The sequence below is a fragment of the Onychostruthus taczanowskii genome, unplaced genomic scaffold, assembly GCF_017590055.1.
Source record: "Onychostruthus taczanowskii isolate IOZ18803 unplaced genomic scaffold, ASM1759005v1 scaffold61, whole genome shotgun sequence".
Lineage (NCBI taxonomy): Eukaryota > Metazoa > Chordata > Aves > Passeriformes > Passeridae > Onychostruthus > Onychostruthus taczanowskii.
The window spans coordinates 4,014,227-4,039,693 of record NW_024503790.1 but is presented as its reverse complement, the minus strand read 5'-3'; the positions used below and the strand labels follow the sequence as shown (position 1 = coordinate 4,039,693).

The following is a 25,467-nucleotide window of genomic DNA, read 5'->3' as shown; positions in this document are numbered from 1 at the left end:
AATAGAGCCCTGCTTTTGACACCCACCTCACGGCTCCGTCCTGTGCCCTGCATTGATTCACTGCTCCCCTTTTCATTCCCCACTCCGTGGGCACCATCCCCTTTCCTTCCCTGCTCTACCCTCCCTCCTCTCCTCCCGCGCCGTTTGCGCGCCTCCCGTCAGGAAGTGGAAATTGTTATCGATTAATATTAATATTTGGTGTGTTTGTGAAAATGCCTCTCCCCTCTGCTATTAATCTGCCCTGTTAATAATGCCAGGACTCCTGTTCGGGACCCTGGGGAAGCCACAGTGAGCGGAATGACAATGAGACGGTGACAACAGCCCCAAAGCCTCCCCTTGGCAGAGCCGTGAATTCCAATGGCGAGGGCTCCTTTTGGAGGCTCACAAACGCTTTATTCTCGCTCCATGGCCTGACATCCAGCACCGAGAGAAATCTCCAGCACGGGCTGGTAGTTTTTGGAGGGCCAGCCCAAGTGCATTTCTTTATTTATTCTAACTAGGTAGCGTTTCTCCCAGCGGAGAATTTTCTCTCGCGGTCGTTTCCAAAGTTCCACTTTGCTGCGTTTTCAGCGGGGTTTGGAGAGTTTCTATAGATTTTTAAAGGGGAGGGATTTTGGAGCAAAAATAAGCAAACCACTGCAAAGCAATGACGATTTTTCTGCACCGAGTGGAGCTTTTTTCCAGGCTTTCCTCTCTTCCTTCCCTGAATTTTTTTGCTGTTGTGTTACTGCGCCCCAAATGTTTGTTACCGCTCTGGTAATAACTGTACACATCTTGTGACACTTCACTGCAGCTTTTATCTCATAAATAGTTCAGAGACAGAAATCCCAAAGGCTGATATTTTTTCTAGTGCCTTTAATAGTAAGATAGCAGAGCTTTTTTGTTTTGTTTTGTTTTTTTTGCTTAAAAGAACCAACTTCATCTATTGCATCCAAATATGGATCAAATCAATATTTGGACGTAGCACAAATTGTAAAAATGTCAGCTTGAATTCAAATATAAACTAAAATTGTGGATTTAGGAAGATCAGGTGAAGTTATGAACAACAAACAACAACAATATTCTCTACAGAGTTTGATTCTAAAAGGATCTTATGTGGAAATATTTTTGATGCCTGGTTGAACCAGACTTTTACTGGAAATATAATACTGGCATTTAGAGCAGAGTAATTTGGACACTTTCCCTGCTGGTTTTACTAGAGGAAAATGGGTATTAAGGAACACACTGAAATACTGTTTCGAGCTTTATTCTTCATTTCTGCCAGCAGAAATCCCTTAATAAAAGAAAACAATTTTTTTTTTTGCTTAAAACCGAAGGTACTTGAAATCCTTAATACCTGTTCTACTCACAGCCAAGTTCTGCAGCAACTGCTTTTGGAATGTTTATTGAAAAATGCTCCCGATTAACTCTGCTCAGTCCTCATCTGCTCTCGCTGCTCCTTTCGGATCTGCTTTCTGTTTCTTTTTAATAAAAGGACTTGACGCTGCCTCGAGAGGTGCAGTTCCAGCTAAGACAAGGCAAGGAATAAACGTGAAACTTGAAAAATGAATATACAAAGTAAGCACGGGAAAGGGGCAGCCTTTCCAAGGGTTTAATTTTTATGGAAGTCCTTCCTTTTTCTCGTCCGGCCTCCCCCTCCTGCCTCATCCCTCACTGTCTCTGCAGTTCTGAGTATTCTTCAGCAGAAAATTGGGTTTTTAATGTGTTCTGCAGCAGTTCTGCATCAGCCAGACCTAGGGAAATTCCCTGTATTTTGTCCTTAAACTCCAGCTGCAAAGATTTGGGCAGCAGAGCCAGACTCAGCAGTACCTGGGGCAGGCTCCTGTGCTGGGAATGCTCAGAGCTTGTTCCTGTCTGGAATCTTACACAGGGATGTGCTAAAACTTGTGGCTCCTCCAGATTTCATTTCAATGGCAGCTATAAATAAAAATCTCCATGTGTGGCCTGGCAAATGTGAGTGTTTGGGGCTGTCACTGGGGTACAGGGAGCTTGGCCAGCAGAGTTTGGAGCAGCTGGGTCCCTCAGGGGTGAGTTCCTGAACACTCACCTCCAGAATCCTGTTTACCCCATCAGCACCTTCCTGCTTCTTGGGCATTCCCAAAATTCTGTGCTTTGTAGTGCGGAAGAGAAATAGAACTATTTCTATTAAATGAAATAGAAATATTTCTATTAAATTTTTCTATAAATCCATTTCCCCACATTTGTGTTTTAAGGGAAACAAGCTGAGAGTGGAGTTTGAATATCTGCTGGAGCTGGGCTTGTTGTGGGATCAGCTCAGATCTGACTGAGTACCCAACAATTTCAGGTTAGCAGGGTCTGAATTTTCCATTTAGTGGAATTTAACTTGTGAGCTGGACAAAGCTGTGACCTGTGACTTGTCCTGTCACAACTGTGCCACCATACCAGCTTGAACAGGGAATAATGAAGAGCAGATCTCACCCACAGCCATTTTCACTGTCCCTAATTCCTTTTACTCATACCATTCTGGGGTTTTTCAGGTGTCAGGGAGCTGTGAAAAGCTCTGGGTATGACTGATCTAAGGAAGAAAAAAGATTATTCCACTGAGAAATAATCTGAGGTGCTTGCTGCGTCAGTGTCATGTTAAAGGCCCAAGATTCAGGAGGAATCCAAAGGGATGAATACTAGAATTCCAAGCTGGGTATCTCTAGACATGCTCAGAAAAGTTGGCAAAACCACAGCAAGTTGTAGCAGAATTGCCCAATGAAGTTAAAAAATTCAGAAAAGGTTTGTGTGAGCAGCCCCATTTCTCAAAGGTAGAAACAGCCCCTGTGACATTCCCTTGGCACCGTGGCACGGGGGCAAAACCACTTCCCACTAGTGGCCACTTCCCTGACTGGATATTTATTGCCCAAACCTTATTTCAACGGTAAAATTGGTGAAAATTAAGGGGTTTTGTGAGTGAACAAAAGAGAAAAAAAAAAGACATTTCCCAATGGTTATTTAAAGCAGAATTTCCTCAAAATTAAGGGGTTTTGTGAGTGAACAAAAGAGAAAAAAAAAAAAAAAAGACCTTTCCCAATGGTCTTTTAAAGCAGAATTTCCTATGGCTCTGCACTCAGAGGTGATGGGGACAGCTGTCAGAGCATCCTCTGCAGTCTGAGGATCTGCTCCCAGGGGGTTCCTCAGGGCCAGGCTCTGCTTTGGGTGCTGGATGTGTTGATTTCAGATCAGTATCCACCAGCAAACGTTGTAGATCCCAGTTCAGCTTGGATGGAGGTGGAGGAGAAAGGTTCTTGTAATGAATGGGACGAAGAAATTGGGTGCTGGGCTTGAGAATCTTAAACAACTGATTGTTTGTTGTCCTTTCCTTACAGAATTCTCATTAATATTGTCCATGGATGAGGGAAAAGCCATTTTTTATGACCTTGAAGCATTTAAAGCTTCAGCCCTGTCCTTAATGGAAGAGGAATAATTCCTCTCATGGCATTTTGTCACTAATTTGTATATTTTCTGGCAGATGTATTTCACACCAACTTCCAGAGAGGGTGTTGCACAATCCAACCCACAAAGGCACATTTCTTTCATCACACAAGGCTAAGGAAAAGTGTGCCTGGTGTTTGTAGCACCCAGAAGTGAGATCTACCTGGGAATCCAGGAATTTCCCTGACTGCAGCTTCAGGTTTGCACCCAGCAGGGAGAAGAGGCTGGGAAGGAAGATGTGGATCCATGAGGAGGGTGAAAGTTTAGGGAGAATTCTCATTTCTTCTCATTTCTTGTGGGATTTAGAGGACTTAGAGACTCCCAGTGCTCAGGAATGCCAGGACTGGATCCAGAGCTGACTGACACCTACAGTTCCCACCACCTTGAGGAAAAGCTGGATTTTTGGGCTGGATTTTTGGGCTGGTCCTGCCAGGCAGATGCAGCAGAGCAGGGCCTGGATTTGGGATTTCCTATTGTATTTCAGCTGTGGCCATCAGGTGGCAATCTGACCACTGGGATCATTCTGTGCTGGAGGCACTCTGGGGTGGGTTCTCCTTGGGCTTTCCAAGGTCCTTTGTGATTTAGGGTCGTGTCTGCCAAGCTCTGGGCTGTGCCTGCTCTCAGCTCCTGCCCTGTGCAGGGCACAGAGGAATGGGCAGCCAGGCTCCCGCAGAATTCCCAATGGATTAAGGCAGGATGGAGGGCAGATATTCCTCAGAATTCACCTGATTTTAAGGTGAGATGAGCAGCACAACACCCCGAGGTGATGAACCCTGGCAGCAGTAGCTAAGCACATCATTAATGGGAATATTTCCTTCTTGGTTGAGCAGGGCTGGGTTTTGATGATCTGATGCAGCTCCTCTGGCCTACAAAGGGGTCAGAAAAATGACTTTATTTTTGGCCTGAGTCCATAGAAATGGAGACAGAATTCTGTCACCCCAGAGTTAGAAATGTAGGTGATTTTGTTCCCTGGAGGTGTGAAATAAAGAATCATGGAATCAGGGAATTCCTTGGGTTGGAGTGACCTTAAAAATGGTCCAATTCCAACCCCACTGCCATGGGCAGCTCCCACTAGACCAGGCTGCTCAGTGATCCTCAAGATACTGCTCAAAGTGCTCAAATTTTACCTGCCTTCCCCACCAGCCATTACATCAGGAATTGTTTGATTTTGTTTGGTTTGATTGGTTTGTTTTCTTCCCTGGGGAATGTTTCTAAAGGCAAATCACAGTGCAGGAACCTCAAGACATCCAAGGACCTGTAAAGGTGGTGGTGATGCCCCTCTTTGGGTTGGAAAAGATGTTTGAGGTCACTCTCAAATCACAACGGGCCTTGAGCTCTTTCTGTAGAGCCAGAAAATGGAAACAAGTCTCTGGCCTAATGAATTATTTTTTCTGATAATCATTTATTATTATATTATTATTATTATTGCCACTTAACAAGCAGTTCTAGACAGCACTGAGGTTTTAATACTCACATATGATTTTAAACTCAGCTAGGAATGAGCTGCAAAGTTTGGATAATGATGTAAAAACCCTTCCAACACCCAGTTAATCCCTAAGGAAAAAGCACCTGTTGGTCTGTGCCTCATTGGTTCCATTCTTAGCTACAAAGTCAAAGTTCTCTGTGAATATTTGTATTTTTTACTTTTCTGCTTGGATATTTCCTTTGGGCCTGAGGCTCCAGGTTCTGAATCAAAGTGTGAGTTCAGGGGGTGCCTGGCATTCTCCTCCTTGCTTAGAAAATAAAAACACCTGGGTTTCACACAAATATTGAATTATCCAGGCCAGTGAAACTGTAGATTGGTCTGGTGATCAGGCACTGCAATTAATTCTTGGGATGTTCTTTAAATGTTCCCAGTGAAGAAGTCAAAGAAACTCTTTGCAATCTGTGAGTGTAAAAAACGCTCAGTCATTTTAGATAATTGGGTATTTCCACAGCAGAATCAGATATCTCACAACAACAACAATAATTAAACCAGGAATAATGACAATAATGATAATAAAAATAATAATAAACATATTAAACCCCAAACACAACAAACCCACCCCAAAACCGAACGCATTATTTCGCCTACCACCATTTCCTTTAACACCAGCCTTGCTTTTGCTTTCATTACAGCTGCTAAATAGATTATTCATGAGGTCTCTCACCACCACTAAACCATCCCTCTCATTGTTGCCAGCCCCTCATTGGTGTCACACAGATTTTCAGCGTCTGCCCATATCTGATTATCTGTGGAAACAACCTTTCAATGAGGCCTTTTTATCGCGTCGTTTTGCCGGGGAGCTTTCAGGGACTAATTTTAGTTTCATGACAATAACAATAAGGTCAAGTTGTATTTCTGTGCTGCTTTTCACCCAGGCAGACATTCCAGAGGGGCAGATGTGGGGCAGAGTGGTTGTCACTGTTGTCACCAAGTGGCCACGTCCGGCTCTCCACGGCTCCCAGCTGAGTTGGGATGGAGCTCAGAAGAGCTGGGGGTTGTCCCTGGAAAACGAGACGTTCTCTGCTTTTTTTTTTTTACTTTTTTTGAATGTGTTTTTTTAATTTAACCAGTTGTGGAATATTTGGGGTAAAGCTGAGAGGAGCCCCGCAGGGGAGAAGGGGTTCAGTGGGGATGATCTAGAAAATTCTGTGGAATAATCAAAACTGAGCACCAGTTGTTGGATTTCCCCCAAATCCCTGGAATTAACAAAACCTGTGGAGAAAACCAGCTCCCTCTCCTGTGGAGCTCAGCCTGGAGAAAAGGAGGCTCAGGGGGGACCTTTTTTTCCCCACAGTGCCCTGACAGGAGGGGACAGCCCCTGGTCGGGCTCTGCTCCAGGGATCAGGGACAGGAGCAGCCTCAGGCTGGGCTAGGGAAGGCTCAGGCTGGAAATCAGGAGGAATTTCCCCATGGAAAGGGTGGTCAGGCCTTGACAGGGGCTGCCCAGGGAGGTGCTGGTGTCACCATCCCTGGAAGTGTCCAAGGAATGCCTGGAGGTGGCACTCAGTGCCCTGGGCTGGTGACAAGGTGGCATCAGTCACAGCTTGCACTTGATGATCCTGGAGGTCTTTCCCAGCCTCAGTGTTTCTGGGATTCTGTGAAATCCACCTGGCAGTGCACAGAAAAGGTGCCAGGTTTGGGCACAGCACGGATTTTCCCAGGCTGTTAATCAATGCTGGGGACAATTTGTTGAACTCGGCACTGGGTTGTGCTGAGGAACCCAACATTCCCACATCTGCCTGGATGGGATTCAGCTCCCACAGATGCCACCTGGAATCTCTGGTATCAGACCTATCATGAACTGAAATTGTTGTTTCATTGTCGTTTCGTGCCTCTTGCCAGTCCCTGGTCATTTAACAACTGAAAAAACACATTTACCTATCTTTTGATGATTCCTCTTGAAGTATGAGTTCAGTCAGAAAAAAGATCAGCTTCACTGTTAATTAAAATTTAATCAGAACTGCCCTGCTTGTCCCATAGAATAAATTAAATTAACCATGCTGACTAGTAAGGTATCTTTATACTTTACTTGTATCCTCTGGAAATTTTCACAGGTTGTGCTCCAATAAACCCAGTTTTGCTCTTCAACTCAGTTGGAATTCCTGTTCCTTAAGTGCAAAAGAGGCTAATCATAGAGCAGAAAATAATTTGACTTGCTAATACTGGGTGAGAAAACATTTACTGCAACCACAAATATTTTCAGGATGATGGAGTATCTCATGTTCATGAAAGCTGGGTTCTGGTGACATGTTTGAGTAGGGAGGGCTGCACTTTCTAGCAGAGGAAACCCATGTCAACTGCAGCAGGCAGCTCCCTGTTCTCCTCCAAAAGCTGCAGCAAAAAAACGTTGGCAGAGGAATCAAAATCCTCCTCTTTAGTCGAGTCTGCCACCAAGTTTCTTAGGCATGAACTCCGGAAAATCTTTATTAGGCATTAAAAAAAAAAAAGAAATAGAGGGGGAGATGTGTCTTGCAGACAGAAGGTGCATTCTGAGGTTAGCAAAGAGATGAATTATAAATACCTCAAGTCGAACCGTGCTTTTCCAGCTATTCTTCCCTGATGGTGCCTAGCTGGGAGCCAGTGAAAAGTGTCATTTTGGTGGGGTGCTGCTCCCCCCTGGTGACATCAGTGGCCAGGCATTAGCTGTGCCCACAAAGCGGCGGTTGTTGGGTTTCTTATCGTGGTGGGAGCTGCTGAGCACGCCCCTGCTGCCTCGTGGCTCATGGAGACAGGGCAAATCTGCTCCCAAAATACTCCAGCTACTTCTGTTGGGTGAGAAATTGTGTTTTTCTTTCCCCCCTTTCATGTTTTACTCCCCCACCACCACGGTTTTTTGGTTTTTTGGATGAGAAAGCTCCGTTTTCATTACATGAATGGCCTTGCTTAGAAATTGATTCCCCTTGGAAAAATTCCCCAAACTTTGTTGCCTTCTGTGTGTCCAGGGTTTTCATTTGAGGGCAAGGGGGAATTGGCTTCAAACTGACAGAAAATAGGGCTGGATTAGAGATTAGCAAGGAATTCTTCCCTGGGAGGGTGGTGAGGCCCTGGCACAGGGTGCCCAGAGAAGATGTGATCCCTGGAAGTGTCCAAGGCCAGCTTGGACAGGGCTTGGAGCACCCTGGGCTAGTGGAAGGTGTCCCTGCCATGGCAGGGGGTGCAACTGGATGGTTTTAAGGTCCCTTCCAAGCTGAACCACTCCAGGATTCAGTAATTACATGGCAGTGATGCTCTGTTACACCTGCAGGGGTGCATGGCTGAGCTCACAGCCACAGCTGCTGGTGTGGGGCACACTGAGCAGGAACCCCAAACACCAGGCGAACGCTTCTTGCCCAACTTGGATTTTACCCTAATTTATTTCTGTTTTTTAAATTTTTTATACCCCTTTTACAAAATACACTGGGCCAGTTAAAGCAAGAAGTGGCTAAAAACAACCTCAACCACCCCTTCTGTGTTTTTTCCCCCTTCTTTCCAAAACTGAAGCGCAAACAGCAGAGGACCCCTGATCCCACAGAACCCACAGGCTGCAAAGAGCCTCCCCTGACCCTTCTGCAGCACCCCATGGTGATCAGTGCCCTTACCTCAGCTCCACCTGAGCTCCTCGAGGGAGGTTTTTATCCTTTAGAAACGTGCCAGCTCGGCTTAGCCAAACTTTGTCCCAGGGAGAGACTAACCAATGTTCAAGTGAGTATCTCAGTGTGTTTTGTTCTGCTGTTTCCCCTTTTAGGTGACAGCGAGATTGTAAATAATATGTACGAGACCGACCCCGATCTCCTTGCTGGAGAAAGCGCAGAGGAGGAAACTGAGGACAGTATAATGTCCCCCATCCCTGTGGGACCTCCGTCACCCTTCCCCACCAGTGAGGACTTCACTCCCAAGGAGGGCTCACCCTATGAAGCTCCCGTCTACATTCCTGATGACATTCCAATCCCACCAGATTTTGAACTCAGAGAATCTTCGATCCCAGGGGCAGGGCTAGGGATTTGGGCCAAAAAGAAGATTGAAGTTGGGGAAAGATTTGGACCCTATATGGCAGTACAGAGGAGCACATTAAAGGAAACAAACTTTGGATGGGAGGTAAGCGTGTGGAATGTGGGCACCACATTCCTTTGTCTTCTCTGCCAAGTGTTCCTGGAGCTGGACTGAGGCCTGGTGGCCTGGGGACAGAGGTGGTGACTTTGCTGATGCCGTGTTTCCCTGAGTAACACCCCACCCCCGTTACCTGAAGGATTTAAAAATCAGCAGAAATCCCTTTTAAGTTCACTTCTTGGGCCACAAAAACTGCTCGAGCACCGTTTTGGAAGTCTGTTTTTGAATGATGTCGGGTCACTTCATCAAGTGCTTGTCATTTCCAAATTGTGTTCGGGAGTTGTCGCGTGGAGGGAATGGGATTAATCGCATCATGTTTGGTGGTTGGGGGTGTTACCTTTGACTCCCAGCCCGTGTCAGCAGTGCAGGCATTAATAACTGGGCAGGGAAAAATAGCATGTACCCATTAACAGACCCCGTGTTCTCAAGTTCTTGTGCTGCAGCAAAGATGGAGAAATGTGAAAGTCATTTTTCCCCAAGAGCTGAACAAAACCCGGCCTTCAGCAGGAAAAAAGCTCTGTCCCACGTCTCCCATCTTATCCTTCTCCCTGCTTTTCTGGACTTGTCTCAGAAATCATCTTGGCCTCTTCTGCTCTTATAGTCTTGATTAGATAATATCTAGATCCATAATTATCCTGGAATATTCATTAACAGTGAAGTGTGTCCTGGGATTTCTGCTGTGTGCTCACAGTCCTATCCCAGTGGCCATTATCCAATAGATAATTCCTTCTCTCTCCCCCAGTGCCCATCCCTGCTGCCATGGGAGCTGCTGGCTCTTGTCCTGAGGAAGAGGCTCTGTCTGGGGCAGTGGGGGCTTCACCTGTAGGATAGGTGAAGCCTATCCCAAAAAGTGGGAGCTGAATTTTCCCTCATTTTTCCCTGGATGAAGCAGTCACTTGCCCATTTTCTCCATCAGCCACTACTGGAGTGAACTGGTTCACAAAATCCTGGAGGATTTACAGGGTGGGAAGCAGCTGAGGGCTGGAACTGTAAGGTTTTCCCAGGAGAAGGCACCAGTGCAGTGACAGAACCCTGTTTTCTTAGAAACAGAGGTCAGAAAGGCCAGGCTGAAGCATTAACAGTTTTAATTTTCTCTGATTTTATTTGCTCTCCTGTTTTTCCCCAAGAGCTGAACAAAACCCGGCCTTCAGCAGGAAAAAAGCTCTGTCCCACGTCTCCCATCTTATCCTTCTCCCTGCTTTTCTGGACTTGTCTCAGAAATCATCTTGGCCTCTTCTGCTCTTATAGTCTTGATTAGATAATATCTAGATCCATAATTATCCTGGAATATTCATTAACAGTGAAGTGTGTCCTGGGATTTCTGCTGTGTGCTCACAGTCCTATCCCAGTGGCCATTATCAATAGATAATTCCTTCTCTCTCCCCCAGTGCCCATCCCTGCTTCCATGGGAGCTGCTGGCTCTTGTCCTGAGGAAGAGGCTGTGTCTGGGGCAGTGGGGGCTTCACCTGTAGGATAGGTGAAGCCTATCCCAAAAATCCTTATTGTGAAGTCAAAAATCAGTGAGCAGTGAGACCCAGTGAGGCCCAGAGAAGCAGGTCCAAATGTTTTTGTTTTGTTTACTTTTTCAATGTGTCTGAAGCACAGGAAACAGCAAAAAGCTCCTGTTTTAACAAGAAAACTCAATTGTGTTTTGTTGCTGTGCAGTAGGAAGTGTCTGAAGAGCTAAAATCAGAGTTTGGTTGAATGACTGAGTGGAGAGTTTCCTTTTCCTTCCATCCTAGTGCAGGGAAAAGAGGATAATTCAGCTGAGTTTTGATCCCCTCTCTCCCCTCCAAGGACATTCCTGGTGTTGGCTTCTGTTGTGAATATAATTGCAGAATATTTGATTGGTAGTAGCATATGAGCTTCAAAAAGTGAGTGTGTTGGGGGGGAAAATCCCTTTTATTTCACTGGCAATACATGGTCTGGTTCAGGGAGGCTGTAGGTGTGAGAAGCTCGAGATTCCTAAGGAAGGTATTGATCACTTCCAGGTGCCTCTGAAAATAAGGATAATTTTCCTCCAGGAATATGCCAGATTAATTATTTGTAGGCTGCCATGTGAAAGATTAATCCTCTTTTTTGGACCCAATTATTGATAGGTGGCATTTGTTGTTTCAATGTATATTTTTGTTCGTTATTTTGTTTAAATGCTGATTTTTAGGAACAAAGTGCAATCCTCATGGGCTGGCAGAAATTGAGTGGTGCAAACCTTTTTTTTCTCTGACCTTGGCAAAACGTTGTCCTTGCATTTCATAATTCTGATAAAAGTTGCTATTTACACTCAACGATTTTCAGAAAGGTTCCTCACATCCCCACCGCTCTGATAGGAGCTGCGTTTATCAATTCCCGTTGACTTTGTGATACTGTTTATTTTTGTAGTGTAATTGAACAAACTTTCCCTCTCTGGGCACTTCTCCTGTTCCAGTGGTGTTCCTTTGTCCCCTGACGTGGCAGGGGCATTTCACACCTCAAAGGAAGGGTTTCAGAAAGGTTCCTCACATCCCCACCGCTCTGATAGGAGCTGCGTTTATCAATTCCCGTTGACTTTGTGATACTGTTTATTTTTGTAGTGTAATTGAGCAAACTTTCCTTTTCTGGGCCCTTCTCCTGTGGCGTTCCTTTGTCCCTGATGTGGCAGGGACATTTCACACCTCAAAGGAAGGGCTTTGTCCTCCCTCAGGTGTCCCCAGACCCACCCCAACACTCTCTGCTTGTCCTCACAGACACCTCTGGAATTTTCCCATTCCCCAGAGCGTTTAAGGACATTTCAGGGCTCTGTTTCTAGAAAGTGCCCTCAGAATTTCATTTGGGAGCAAGATCCATGAATCCCTTCATGTGCTGGACAGGAATTCATGGAACAAGCTCTGTCTGCTGGGTGTTGGTGTCTGAGCTCTTCCCTTGGGGTAGAAGGTTGGGAAAGCCCTGAGATGTTCCAGGCAGCTCTGCCTGATGGCATATTGGGAAATGGGAATTTGGGATGTTCCAGGCAGCTCTAGCTGATGGCAAATTAGGAAATGTGAATTTGGAATGTTCCAGGCAGCTCTACCTGATGGCAGATTGGGAATTTGGAATTTGGGATGTTCTAGGCAGCTCTGCCTGATGGCAAATTGGGAAAAGTCCTGAGATGTTCTAGGCAGTTTTACCTGATGGCAAATTGGGAAATGGGAACTTGGGATGTGTTTGCATCCTCTGCTCCTAAAATTGAGCAGGCAAGAAATGGGCACTGACTGGAAAAAAGGGAAAGGGGAGGAGTTTTTTGTCACCCAGTAACTTGTTGGCTTTTGCTTCCATGTGCTGTTTCTTTCAGTGGTGATAAACTCAACAAATCTGAGATTTGTAGGATCACAAGGAACATTCCTTCTGTAGTTTAACCTTGGTTTTTTGGTCAATATTTCTCTGGAATATGGAGTTTTGTCATGCAGTGACTTGTGGGTTGAATGTTGGTGTGAGACTTCCACACAACTCCTTGCTATGGCAAATTAGAATATATTCCATTTGAATTGCCTCTCATATTAGACATTTATTTCAGGAATGATACCTGTTCTTCACACCCAACCTCTTCTCTATTCATATTTCTCAATTCATTTCCTGTAGTTTATAGTCTTGATAATCCCACTTTTGTGCACACCTCGCTCCCAAAACTCTGAAAACCTGGCCTTTGTGTTTGTTTGTTTGTTTTTAGGAGTCATCAATTCCTTAATTTGAACAGTGCTTCTGCCTTTGGCACTAGAAGTTTTTGCCTTTCATCAGAGGAAATTTAGTGTCAGGCTTTGACTAAACTGGGAGTTCACTGGAAGTGGAATTGGCTGCAAAGTGGTCATTCCTCAGCACCATCTCAGTTTTGCTAGAAAAAGCTCATTTTGTTGTCATACAGGACGTGCTTCATAATTAATATCTGTTCCTTCTGATTTCTGCGTTAAAAAAAAGAAAAATCAAATTCCATTTTGGGGCTTGGAGAATGTGCTGTTGAGGGCTTTGATATGAGAATGGATCTTTCTCTTCTGCCCAAGGATTACCACTGCAGAAAGAGCTTTCTCTTTTTAAAATCCAGTAAGGAAAGATTGGTGAAAATGAAAATGGGCAGTGAATTGTACCTCAGAGTCCTCAGGAAATTCAGTTTGTGTTTGTTTCCATCTGAACTCCTCACAGGTGTAACTTGGTGTTACTTGCTGAAACTTCCAGCGTCACTCATTAACAGCCCAAACATCCATGAGAATGCAGAATGCTGTGTTTTATCTGCCATACCTTGAAAAAAGCTGCGTAATTATCTTTATTATTGGCGTTTTTCCTTTCAGGCAGAGAGAAGGGCTGGGTGCTGATGGTTTGAACACATCTCCTGCCTTATCTGCAGCACAGCCTCATATCTGGCCTCCTGCTTTGCTTTGTGGGATATGTTTTTAAAAAATATATTCTTTGAATTAAACCACACCTATCATTCAAGGGCTTTTTTGGACACGGGATGGCAGCGAGTGATTCACTCTCATAAAAATAAATAAGATATGTCAACCCTGGCCCCCAGCCCCTCCCAGGGATGATTCAGTGCAGGACCTGTTGGGTGCTTTCCCTCATTCCCTGACACTGCTGTGCTGATGGTGTCATTTCACCTTTTTCTTTTTTTTTTTCTTTTTTTTTTTTTTGTGTGTGTGCCTTGAAAGACACCACCCCACCTAAAAGCCCTGTGATTATTGAGTGTGACCTGATTGCATTTCTCCTGCTCCCATTGCCCTCCTGCCCGCTGACACCGAGCACAGCGCTGCCAGCACCCTGAATAAATCATGGCATTTTTGTGCTTTATGGCCTCTGGGAGCCGAGGAAAATGAAAATAAAATAATTACATAATGATTTCCATCAGCTTTCGGTAAATAATGGTATTTATCACGGCGCTGTTAATTTTCCTAATTGAGAGAAGAATGGGGATCTCATCCTGGGGGGAGATTTAGCACCTGGATTGTAGGAGTCATGATTTTAGCTCAGTTTGCTTCACAGGGTAAACACCACCGATAAATGCAGTTTGTTTTAATTTATATTTTAATTTATATTTTAAGAGAGGTTATTTGCTGAAGCACAAAGGCTTCTCTCACTGAAGTGTCAGAGCCAGGCTGCTCCTTTACACAGGAAAAATAAATAAATAAATGCTTTCATTTCCTACCTGGGGGGGATGAGGTAGAGCCTGTCCCATGGAAGACAAATAAAAAATAGGGAGCCAGCAGCTGAGGATGCAGCAGAGTTCTGGCTCCACGTCTGGGCCAGGCAAAAATGCTGGGTTTTGAACACACTTGAAAGTGTCACTGACTCACAGCAGTCCAACCTCCCAATTCCTCCCAAAATTTAAATTTTTAGCAGGGGGTCTTCTGTATTTTCTCTGCTTTTTAGAAATACTTCCAAGTGCCAAGGGAAATTTACTTTATGTGAGTGGCCTTAAATGCTGGGAGGAGAATTATACTGCATTTCCTTGAATACAATAAATATTAAAAAATTAAATATTTAAAATATAATCAAAATTAAAATATATTTTAAAATTATCTTTAAGATATTAAAAATAAGCTTTTAAGCATGGCATGAACTGTGATGGTTTTTGTCATGTTTCCCAGCCCAGATCACACAGATTCTTTCATTTCCCTTTAAAATCCAGCTGAAGCAACGAGTTCTTGCCCATCGTGCCTTAGCCAGAGATGCTGAAAGGAGAGTAAGTCCTCTAAATGAGCAAAAAAATGCCCAAAGCTCCTCGTGTCTCCTGGGCTCTCACCTGGGAGGATGTGATGACATTTCCTGCTCCTTTTCCTGCCCTGATTCATTCATTTTCCCCTCCTCTGCCTTTCCCTTGGCCTGGGGAATGATGTTACTGCAGAAGCTTCTCTCCCTCGGGGAATTCCCTCTGGAATTGCTCTTTTCCAACCCTCATCCTGCTCTTGCAGGAAAATTGCTGAGGAATTCTGTGCAATTCAACATCTCCCATGCAATGTTGATGCTCTCCCAGAGCTGCTCCTTGGGAACGGGATGGAACTGAGCATGGAAGCTAAGCAACCTCCTCTAGCCCAAAAATCTCATTTAAAATTTTTAATATTTAAAATAATTAAGACTAATAAAATAAAAATTAAATCTTTACAATATTTAGAGGTCAAGGACTTATTTTTCTTCCTTGAGATTAACTTTTTTTTCACTTAAGTTCTGAGTTTCGGTCCAAATCAAGTTTCTCTGCAGTTTTATATGCAAGTATATAAAATTCTGACTGGGGATGGTCTCTTCATGAACCCACAGAATCTTTATGAACCCACAGAATCTTTAATTTTCTTATGATTCCAGCCTGGCAGGCCTGGGAAATTGGAATTCTGTGGGTTCATGAAGAAAACAGAATGCCAGAGCATCCTGGAACTGCCCTCAATAGCTGCTAAGAATTAGAATTTTTATACATGTGAATATAAAACTGCAGAGAAACTTTTGCTTTGGACCAAAACTCAGAGCTTGAGTGAAAAAAAAAAATTAATCTCAAGGAAGAAAAATAAGTCCATGACCTCTAACTATTTTAAAGATTTAATTTTGATTCTATTAATTTTAATGATTTTAAATATTTAAATTTTTAAATGAGAATTTTGAGCTGAGGAGGTTGCTCAGCTTTGTGCATGCTCAGTTCCATCCCCTTCCCAAGGAGAAGCTCTGGGAGAACATCAACATTTTTATTTTTCCTGCAGGATCTGGGCTTTGTTCTGGTGTCAGGGGACACCATGAGGAAGAGGAAGGGTCAGATCCAGGTGCTGGCAATTGTTGGGCTGTTTCCTATGATTGGAATTAAAACCATGCCAGGAGGAACAAGGACTGGCTTGGGATTGAGAGGAAGAAGCTGATGGAATCACAGGACAAACCCCATTTTCTACAGCTCCACCTTTTGGGGGGTTTAATTTAATAATTTCTGGATAAAAATGAAGAATGCACCTTGTGGCATCCAAGTGAAATGACTGAAATTTGTCCTGTTTTTTGACATTTCCCCAAATGCTTCAGTGCCAGGGTTAAGAGAGTAAAGCCTTTTTTAGGCCCAAGAATGCCAAGATAAGTTGCTCTATCTTAGGCATTGGCTAAAACATGGGTATATAAGGAATTAAGGGAAAGAAAGAAGAGACAGGGGAAGGGAATGACTAAGAATACCTCCTGATATTTCTCCTTTATTTCCATAAGGGGTAATAACTCATGAGCAATCCGGCAGAGGGCACTTGCTTTAAATAGAACATTCTGATTCACAAGCAGAAAAAGGAAATAAATATTTTCCTTTCGTCTTTGAGAGCCATCCCTGAATACCAGCTCCTGAAGCAATATTTTATCAGCCACACGTTCAAAAAGGAGAAAGAAAAAGAAAAATCCCATGAACGGCTCAGTGGTGACCACAGTGCTTTGAAAAATAGCTTTTTTTCTTTCATTGTCAAAAGCCCTGCAGAAGTCAGGGCACTGATTCTTCCTCTAGAATTTTAACCTACAGAGAAACCCAACCTGGGTTTTGTCCTCTGCCAGCAAAGCCTGGCTGCTGGAGCCTGGAACACTGTGGGATTCTGTAAAGGAGATGATCAATAAGGGAAACCATAAATATACATGGGCTCTGAAGGAGGAGCACCCTGGGGACTCTCTCAGAGGCAGTTTGGTAAGGTGGGAGCAATGCAAAATAACTCATTTTGGGGTTTGCAGGCTGCTGGTGCCAGGCACTCGGACGTTTTTTGGGAATCAGCCTCATGCTGCTCACTGCTCAGAGGTTTTTGTATGGGATTGGGCACTGAGGGCTCCAGGGATGTGCTCAGGGTCATCAAACCCTTCAGTAAACCCCACCTGAGCTCCTGGTCAGCCCTAAAGTCTGAAAGTCCTAAATTTCACCCCTTCACCTCAATCTGTGCAATGCAAGAAGTACCAACAGCAAATTTTCCCAAGTAAAATGTTGTGTTAATTATTTTTAAAGAATGGGAAAATCACATTTTCTGCATAATTTGGCACCATCCTCCTCTTCCCGTGGCAAATACAGAGCAGCACCACAGGTCTGGAGAGCTGGTAAATGTAGCAAGGATAACTTTGGTTGGGATTTAGGACTTGACACATTTTGGCACTTGTTTGGCTCTGGAAATGCCAGGGAATTTTGCTGTATTTAGGGATGGATCCAATTTCCATGGGACTCATGGAAATGAAGAGTTGGGTCTGTGGCTTTTTCTAGGAGAGGGACATGGGCGGACTTGATTCTTCACTTGCTAACAGCTCTTAATTATTCTTAATTATTTCCTCTTTATGTCTGTTCATTATTCCTCTTTTTCTGTGTTCATTTTCCCTCTTTTTCTGTATTCATCATTCCTCTTCTTCTGTGTTAATTTTTTTCCTCTTTTTTTGTGTTCATTATTCCTCTTCTTCTGTGTTCATTACTCCTCTTTCTCTGTGTTCATTATTCCTTTTTTTCTGTGTTCATTTTCCCTCTTTCTGTGTGTTCATTTTTCCTCTTTTTGTGTGTTCATTATTCCTCTTTCCATGTGTTCCATCCCAGAAAACTGCTGGGACCTGTGCAAAACAGGGCCGCCCTGGTACTGAGAGAGCTCAGCTCTGCAAAACAAGGCCTGCTTGTCCAGGGAAGGTGTGAAGCTGAGTTTCAGTAATTTTTAGAAGCCTGAATGGAAGAATCACAGCTGCAGGAGGAGGGTCTGGGGTCAGGCAAGGTGGGGAATTGGCATTTCCAAAGCATGGAGGTGTCTTTGGAAGAGTTACTGCCAGTTGTGGGCTCTCTTTCTCAAGTTGTCACTGAGGCCCAGCCACTTTGTGAGGCATCCCTGTAAAATCCCCACCTTGGCTGGGTGGTGCAGCTCTCCTGATTGCCTGGTCCCCTCTGTCCTCAAAGCAAACAGACAACAAAATCATGGAGTCCTGGGAAGGGTTGGAAGGGACATTAAAACACCCCTCATTCCATGGGCAGGGACACCTTCCACTGTCCCAGGTTGCTCCCAGCCCTGTCCAACCTGGCCTTGGGCACTTTCAGGGATCCAGGGGCAGCCACAGCTTTTCTGGGCACCTGTGCCAGGGCCCCACCCCCCTCACAGGGAGGAATTTTCTTCCCTAATCTCTAATCTAATCCTCCTCTGTCAGTTTGAACATTCCCCCTTGGCCTGGCACTCCAGGTCCTTGTAAATGGTTTTTCTCCATTTTTTCTGTTGGCTCCCTCCAGGGTGCTGGAAGGCCACAATTAGGTCACCTTCTGTTCTCCAGGCTGGACAATCCCAAATCTGCTGCTCCATCCCTCTGACCATCCAGGAGCCTCCTCTGGGCTCTCTCCATGTCCATCCTGAGCTGGATCCCTGCTGGAGGCAGGGGCGTCTCAGCTCCAGGCCTGAGTGGAGCTGGAATCAGGTTCCAGAGAGGTGACAGTGGGCTGTGACCCTCTGGGGTGTCTGCAGTGCTGGGGATGTGCAGGTTCCAGTGGGATGTGTCCATGGAGGAGACATCTCTCAGGGGACTCACTCCATAAGCACAGACTGGAGGGTGGCTCCTCACAACCCACCATTTACTCTCTTTGCCCAGAAAGGCACAAAAAGTTATTAAAGAAAATAGAGTTTTCCCCTGAGGAGTGTTCTCACTCAGTGTCCTTCTCCTGCTCTCTCCTTGCTGGGGTTTGTTTTGGCTGCTCTTGGGCATGTGTTGCTGGGGAAATGAATCCCTGCGTGTCCTGGAAGCGACGCCTGAACCCTGAGGGGTGCAGCCCTGACCTTCCAGAGCCACCTCTGTGCCTGGTGTGTTCTATAACCTGTCTGCTCCAGGTTTAGCCCCTCCACACCTGTGTAGCACTGAGACCTTTCCCTCAGCACACACAGGAGCTTTTTCCTCCCTTTGGCTCTGCTCGGGCAGCCGTGTGCTCCTTCCCTCTGGGACAGCACCCTGCTTTAATCGTACATCTCATTGTGCCATCCCTGCTCCATCCTGTTCAAAAATACCTACAGCTCACCCTTGTCCCCCACCTCCCTTTTCCCATTTAGATCTCCCTGAAGCCCATTCTCCCTTATCAGCACAGTAATTTCGTGAGCAGAGTTGGATTTCTGCCGTTTAGGCCCCGGCCATTGTCTGTCGCAGCTGCAGTCAAGATAAACCCTCACCCAGAACAAAGTTGGAATGACCTTTTACAAGCAGAATCTGCCTTGTTTCCCTCCAGACTAATTTATCAGCCTTCATTTCAGCCTAGTCTCTCAGCAGAGGCCTGAAAGAACATTACAGAGAGCATGAATGAACAGGGGGATTAAGATGCTTGGCTAGTCCCTCTTTTTCATCAGACACCTTCTGGATTTGCTGGGATGTAAGCTGTAAATGACCGTAAGTGCTGAACTGCCTTAAACTTGGAGCAAGGGGAAGGGAAGAGGAGGGGGGCAGCCACCACAGCCAAATGTTTGGAAAAGAAGAGTGATGTGAGGAGCTGGATAAACCTCCTGTCTCGAGGCAGAGGGTAGCAGGACTGAGCAGTGTCCCCAGTCCTTTGCAAGGGCTCTGTGTCTGTCCTCAAGCAGGGCAGGGAAGGGGGATAGGCTCAGCTCCTTCAGTACTGTTAATAAAGAAAATTTAAGTCCAATTTATTGATTCAGAGCAAGTTTTAAAAACTGGGCTACATCCAAAGCGTTTTGGTGCAGCAGAGCAGCAAAACTTTTCTTGTGAGTGTGATTTTAACGCCGCAAGAGGGGAAATTTTTTGAAGTGAACTTGACAAATGTCAAAGATCCCAACAGCAAAGCCATGATTCTCCCGTAGCTGACAACAGCCACAGTCTAAAGGAATTGCTGCGAGGAGGGGAATAAATATTTGTCTTTTGAAGGAGGAGAGAGCTGACAGCTGTAGTTGGGGTGAATTTCCCAGCAGCTTTAGTGGGACTGGATAATTCCAGCCCTAAACACCATAAAACATCTGATTCTGCTTTCCTGCTTACACCTCTTAGCTTCCTTCATCTTTTACGTAACAAAGAAGAAGGTTATTTAACAACATGGAAACTTTTCTGTTAAATCACAGCCTGCTCAGCTGAGTGGGGGAAATCCTTATCCATCAAACTTGGCTCATTGTGTTTCATTCCTTGGAGTAAATAAAACTTTTCACAGGGGGAGAATTTGGTGCAACCCCAGGGATTTTGGTTGTTGCTGGGGCTGTGGTGGTGCCTTGTGTCCTGGTGGAACTGCAGGGCCCAGCCAGGGAGCAGAAACATCCCCATCTAAAACAAGCAGAGCTTGCACCTCCAGCATTTTATTTGGATTTTTGGTGTTTCAGAACATTCTGGAACATTTCCAAACATTCCAAATGTTTCCAAAGATTTTGCTGGAAAGCAAGGAAGTTGCTGCAGGTGGGGGTGTGGCAGCAGTAAGTGAAAATGTGCTGTGGGACCAGCTTGAGAAATGGGTGTTGCACTCAGGTGATGCTGAACATCAACAACAGGGTGTTTAGAAATGGGTGCAGATAAAAGATCAACATTTTGGGATGATTTTAAAGTTTTAAGGTATTTTAAGGAATTATACCTGTACAGTATAAAATCATGTACCTATTTAATAAAACAGTATATCTGATTTTTAGGTGTTTTAAGGAGTTATATAGTACAAAATTGTGTACCTGTCTAATAAAACAGTATTTTTAATTTTAGGTACTTTAAAGAGTTATATCTATATAGTATGAAATCATGTACCTATATAATAAAACAGTATACCTAATGTTTAGGTATTTTAAGGAGTTATACCTGTACATTCTAAAATCATGTACCTATATAATAAAACAGTATATCTATTTTTTTAGGTATTTTGAGGAGTTACACCTGTACAATATTAAATCATGCACCTGTATAATAAAACAGTATATCTGATTTTTAGGCATTTTAAAGAGTTATACCTATATAGTAGAAAACTGTGTATCTGTATAATAAAACAGTATATCTAATTTTTAGGTATTTTAAGGAGTTCACTGGCATTTTGGCCTATGGGACCATACATACCAATAAATCCTACTGCAATAATTGATATTTTCCTTTCTGAGCAATAACTCCCCCCACTTCAGTGCCTTGTGAACAAAAGAGAAATATCCAGATTGCTCTAAACCTTTGCAAGACTTGTGATTTAATTTAGGCATTTGGGTGAAAATTCAGGCTGTGGTTCCTTTCTCTCTCCTGTGTCCTACCCCAATTTGGTGCCTTTGCAGCCTTTAGCCAATAATATGGAAGGTGTAGGATTTTCAGATTTGACACAATCTTTTTTTGGTGGTTGTGTTTAATCCCTTTTTTAGCTTCACAATCCAACCAACCAAAATATTGGTAACTTGCGCCAAGTTTTCATGCTGAAACCAAAAGTGAGAGCAGCCATTCTGAACCATTGTCCCAAACCTTGATTTAGGGACACTCCCACATTCAGAAGTGAAGGATCTTTTGCTATTCCTGAGTGGTTTTATCATCTCCAAAACTAATTTCAGCAGCATGTCAGGGAGATGGAGATGGTGCCTTTCTGGAGAGTTGTGGAGGCAAAATGCAGATGCTTCAAGCAGGACAGATTATTTCTGGCTCTTGTCCAGTTTCCTGGGAAATGGACATAAAGAGGCTTAATTTCTTCTAGTTCCCTGCAGCTGTGCTTGGGGTTTAACAAGCATAGAAGGTGGTTTAATGAAAAAAAAAAAAAAAAAAGAAGAAGTTCAGCTCCTTGTTGAGCTGTCTGTGTTCTTTGGAGCAGAAATTGGGGTTTGCTGCTGAGTGGAGGAGCAGCACTCCTGATGGAAGTTCAGCATCAGAGATGGTGCCCAAAATGTTCAGTAGCCCTGCAAAACTCAGTGAATGGGCCAAGAAGATCATAGGTTAACTTTCATTCAAATACACATGAGGTTAATTTTAGACTTTTTAGAATTTAATTTAGAATATTCAGGGAAGAATAAGCCAAGTTGTGTCTGCACAAGGCTGAACTTCAGACTGGGATTGTTGTCTAAGAACAAACAGGATCCTTGTACAGGAGCATTTGATGAAACTACTGGGAAAAGTGTTTAAATTGAATGCAAGCAAGTTCTGCTTTTTGTAGGGAAAGGTGAATTCCAGAACACAGGAGATCAGGAGGTTCAGAAAGGATGGGGATGGTATGAGGAAAATAAATTCATACATTGATCCCAGCAGGAATTTTCTGTCTGATGTCTCTTACCTGATGGGCCAGGCTCTCACAGCCTCCCCAAATCCCATCTCCAGCTTTTATTGTCACTGATGTTGTCCTAAGGTCAGGCAAAGACCAACCTGAAAACCATCCTTAGGGAAAGAAGGGCATTGAAGGCAAAAATCCCCTGAGCAGGGAGAAATGAAATGTTGCTGGGTGATAAGAAAATACTCCAAGAGAGGAGCTGTGGGGTCAGGGGGTTTAACCAGGGAATACCTGGAGCATTTCCCTGGGTGAGGGGGATACCCAGCCCTGTGAGGCATCCCATGGATCAGCCCACAGGGGTATGTGAGGCTCCCAGTGCATTCCCACCCCCTGTACTGGTGTCACTGGTGTCACTGGCCTTAGATCCAGGCCAATGTTCTCAGTGTAAATTCTCATCTCGCCTGTGGTTTGTTACAAGGGTTTGTTGTTGCTGCTGGAAATTTCAGATTTAGGAATTTGAGCCAAAGTAACTCCTTTCCCTGTCTTTTCCTGTTTTCCAAAGTCACCTCATTTTGTAAAGGGTGTGTGAAATAAATCAGTGTAAATTTACTGCTCACTATAAATTGTAATTGGCAAGAGTTGGGATATAGCAAATCCAGAATGGGAATGATAAAATACTGATACTGTATCCTTTAATTTATTACCTGTATTATCCACACTCTGTGTTTTCCACTTGGTTCTCTCTCCTTCACGAGTTGTGTTTTCACTAGACTGGCATTTTCCTCCTCTGATGAATTAACTGTCAATTGAAGTTAGTGAGATAAATCAAAACAAATGGACACACTGCTCCATATTGACTTTCTCACTGCCTGATTCCCAGTCCCACTTTCTGAGCACGGGGCTGTTGTTCTGCTCACTTGCTTCTAAGCAAATGTACAAGAAAAGGAGGAACTGGGGGAGGTTGGTGTTTAATAGCCAGTAATTACATTTTTCCCTGTCTTTGTTTTATCTGGGATCTTGTCAATGATGAGGTCCAGGCCATTTACCAAGGAAGAAGAGACTTGGCATGGTGGGAGAGAGGGAAATGTTAAATGGATTTCAGGAAGCAAACATGGAAGTTCAGATCTTCTAAAATGTGGTCTTAATCTACATAAGGAAGTAGTTTTTGGGATAACCATAAGGGTTTAGGTGAAGAGGGGGACACTTTTCATCAGCAGGGGTGATGTGCAGGCCCTCACTGTTAGAGAGACAAGGTTCCAGTCTGAATCCAGATTTATTAAGATTTGCTGTGGGAATTCTGGGTGTAAAATGCTGTTGGGTAGGGGACTCCAAGATGTTGAAGCCTTGGCTTTATCCCAAAATGGCAGAACAATTTCTGTCCGGTTTGTTCTATTGGTGCAAATGTGATCGGGCACACAAATGATTGGGCTAGCCTCTGTTCCTGATCAGGTAAAACTTAAAAATAGAAATATATAAAAATATATATTTGTAAATGTAGTAATCAGTGGAATAGATCTGAAATGTGGGTCAAGGTTTCTCTCTTGCAGACATGGCAAAAATCTCAGAGTGAGGCCCACAGGCCCACAGGCCTTCCCTCTGCTGCCACCAGAGTTAGAGCTGTGAGATAAAAATGCAAGTGATTATTTTAAAGGAGAACACAAATCCATGCCCCTGTCTCCAGCAGTGCCATCTGTGTGTGGATCAAACCCCAGGCACACCTCTGGCTGAGCTGGCTCCTCTGCCAGGGTTCAGTGCTCAGAACAAGCACACGCCTGCCACAGAGCAAGTGTGCAAATTCTTTTGTTATTTGTTTACTTCTACCTTAAACCTCTGTTCCTTAACACTCAGCTTTGAAAAGAGCTGGAGATCAAGCAGGGTTTCCTTTCAGGGCTCTCATCCCCATCCTGGGTCGTGTCTTCCTGAGTAACCTTCAGCAAATAAATTTAACACCTTCTCACCTGGAAGGGATCTCTTGCACTTTAATTCAAGAAGTAAAAGGTTAAAAAAAAAATCTGTGCAGAGGAATGGATGGTGGAAAGGGGTAAAGCCTCTCAGCAGTAGGTTAATTGGAGAGTGGAATACCAGTGTAGATGGGAGCACATAGTTTCCTTGGACAATGTGCTAAAGAACTGGGAGCTGGGAAGGACCAGCTGGGATTGTTAGTGAATTAGCTGAAGTCAGAAACTGCTGAATGGAGCAAAGAAGTAAAGGGGAAATGAAGGTTAGGGTATAATTCAGTCTAAATTAGGTGGGCCATTCACAATGCATAAAAGGGCTCTGAGCTTCCTTTCTTGGGGAAAATGGGGAGGAAAGCTCACTTTTATTTGGATGCGTGTTGAGTGGTTGATTTTAAGAATGTGCATACCTAGAGCCTACTTTTTGGGAGTGCATTATCCCACATGAGTTTGGAGGAAGCATTGAAAATGCCATGAGCCTGAAAGACAACAGATTTAGCAAGAAAGCCTCGGGACCGTTGTGCTGCAGGAGAATTTCATTTAATCCCTGATGGGCTGAAACAAATCCTCTTCATTCCTTCTACCTCTGCTTGCTACCCACAGTGAACACTGTACCTGATCACCTCCCAGGTGCTTGGAATCCACCCTGCCCCTCCTCTCTGTGTAATTTGTGATTTATCACAGCACTCCTGTGCTTTTAATCGTGCCTGAATTTTGTTTCTAAGAGGTTCTCCCATGGGAAGGGATGTGGCAGGCAGCACATGGTCTTGGAGACTGTGTTTGTTCTACACAAATCTAGGAAAAAAGAGGGAATTGCATGAATTTGATACACAAATAGTTAAATTGAAACGCCTCCATGGAGCAGAAGTGGTGCTCCATGCCTTCCAGTGGTGTCTGAGTTACACTGACTTCTAATTTGGAAGAGTTTTGTTTCTTCCCTTTGGGTGTTGTCTCTGTACACCTTCAAATCCATTTGCCCCAGATTTGCTTAGCATCCCTCAGAGGTGCATCACCCACCTGATGACAAAAAAAATCACAATTTTTTCAAATTTTTAGGTATTTCAGAGCTTACAGCCTTTCTTTGGTCTGAGGGTTGTCTGTGAGTGCAAAGTGATTTTAACTTGGACTTAAGAGATGTGGTTGTGGCTGAGCAGAGCCTGCCAAAGGTCTGTGCCCTTCATCACCATTTTTTGAGAGAAAATCCAAATTTTCTGGTTTAGAGCCCTGGGGGTGCTCTGTGTTTTCTGAATGAACTTTCAGAGCTGTTGTGCTGTATCACCAAAAAGTTAAAGTCCATCTGACTGTGGTTCTCTCAGACATAAAATGTTTAATAAGGAATAGAGAGCACTGATTTTATCAGGGTATAATTCCAGAAGTGCTGGGGCTGGAGGTGGGACTTTCTTCCCCCTCGTGCTGAACCTTCC

The 25,467-nt window shown here is 44.2% G+C and overlaps 1 protein-coding gene across 3 annotated transcripts in view; it reads left to right on the top strand.

Moving 5' to 3' along the window:
- The window catches only part of PRDM16 (PR/SET domain 16), a 302,077-nt gene that overhangs the window by 101,077 nt on the left and 175,533 nt on the right, over positions 1-25,467 (top strand). For all 3 annotated transcript variants that reach the window (XM_041419759.1, XM_041419760.1, XM_041419758.1), the window contains exon 2: positions 8,652-9,001. In XM_041419759.1, coding sequence (XP_041275693.1) covers positions 8,652-9,001 — 350 coding nt within the window. The remainder of the gene's footprint in view (positions 1-8,651; positions 9,002-25,467) is intronic.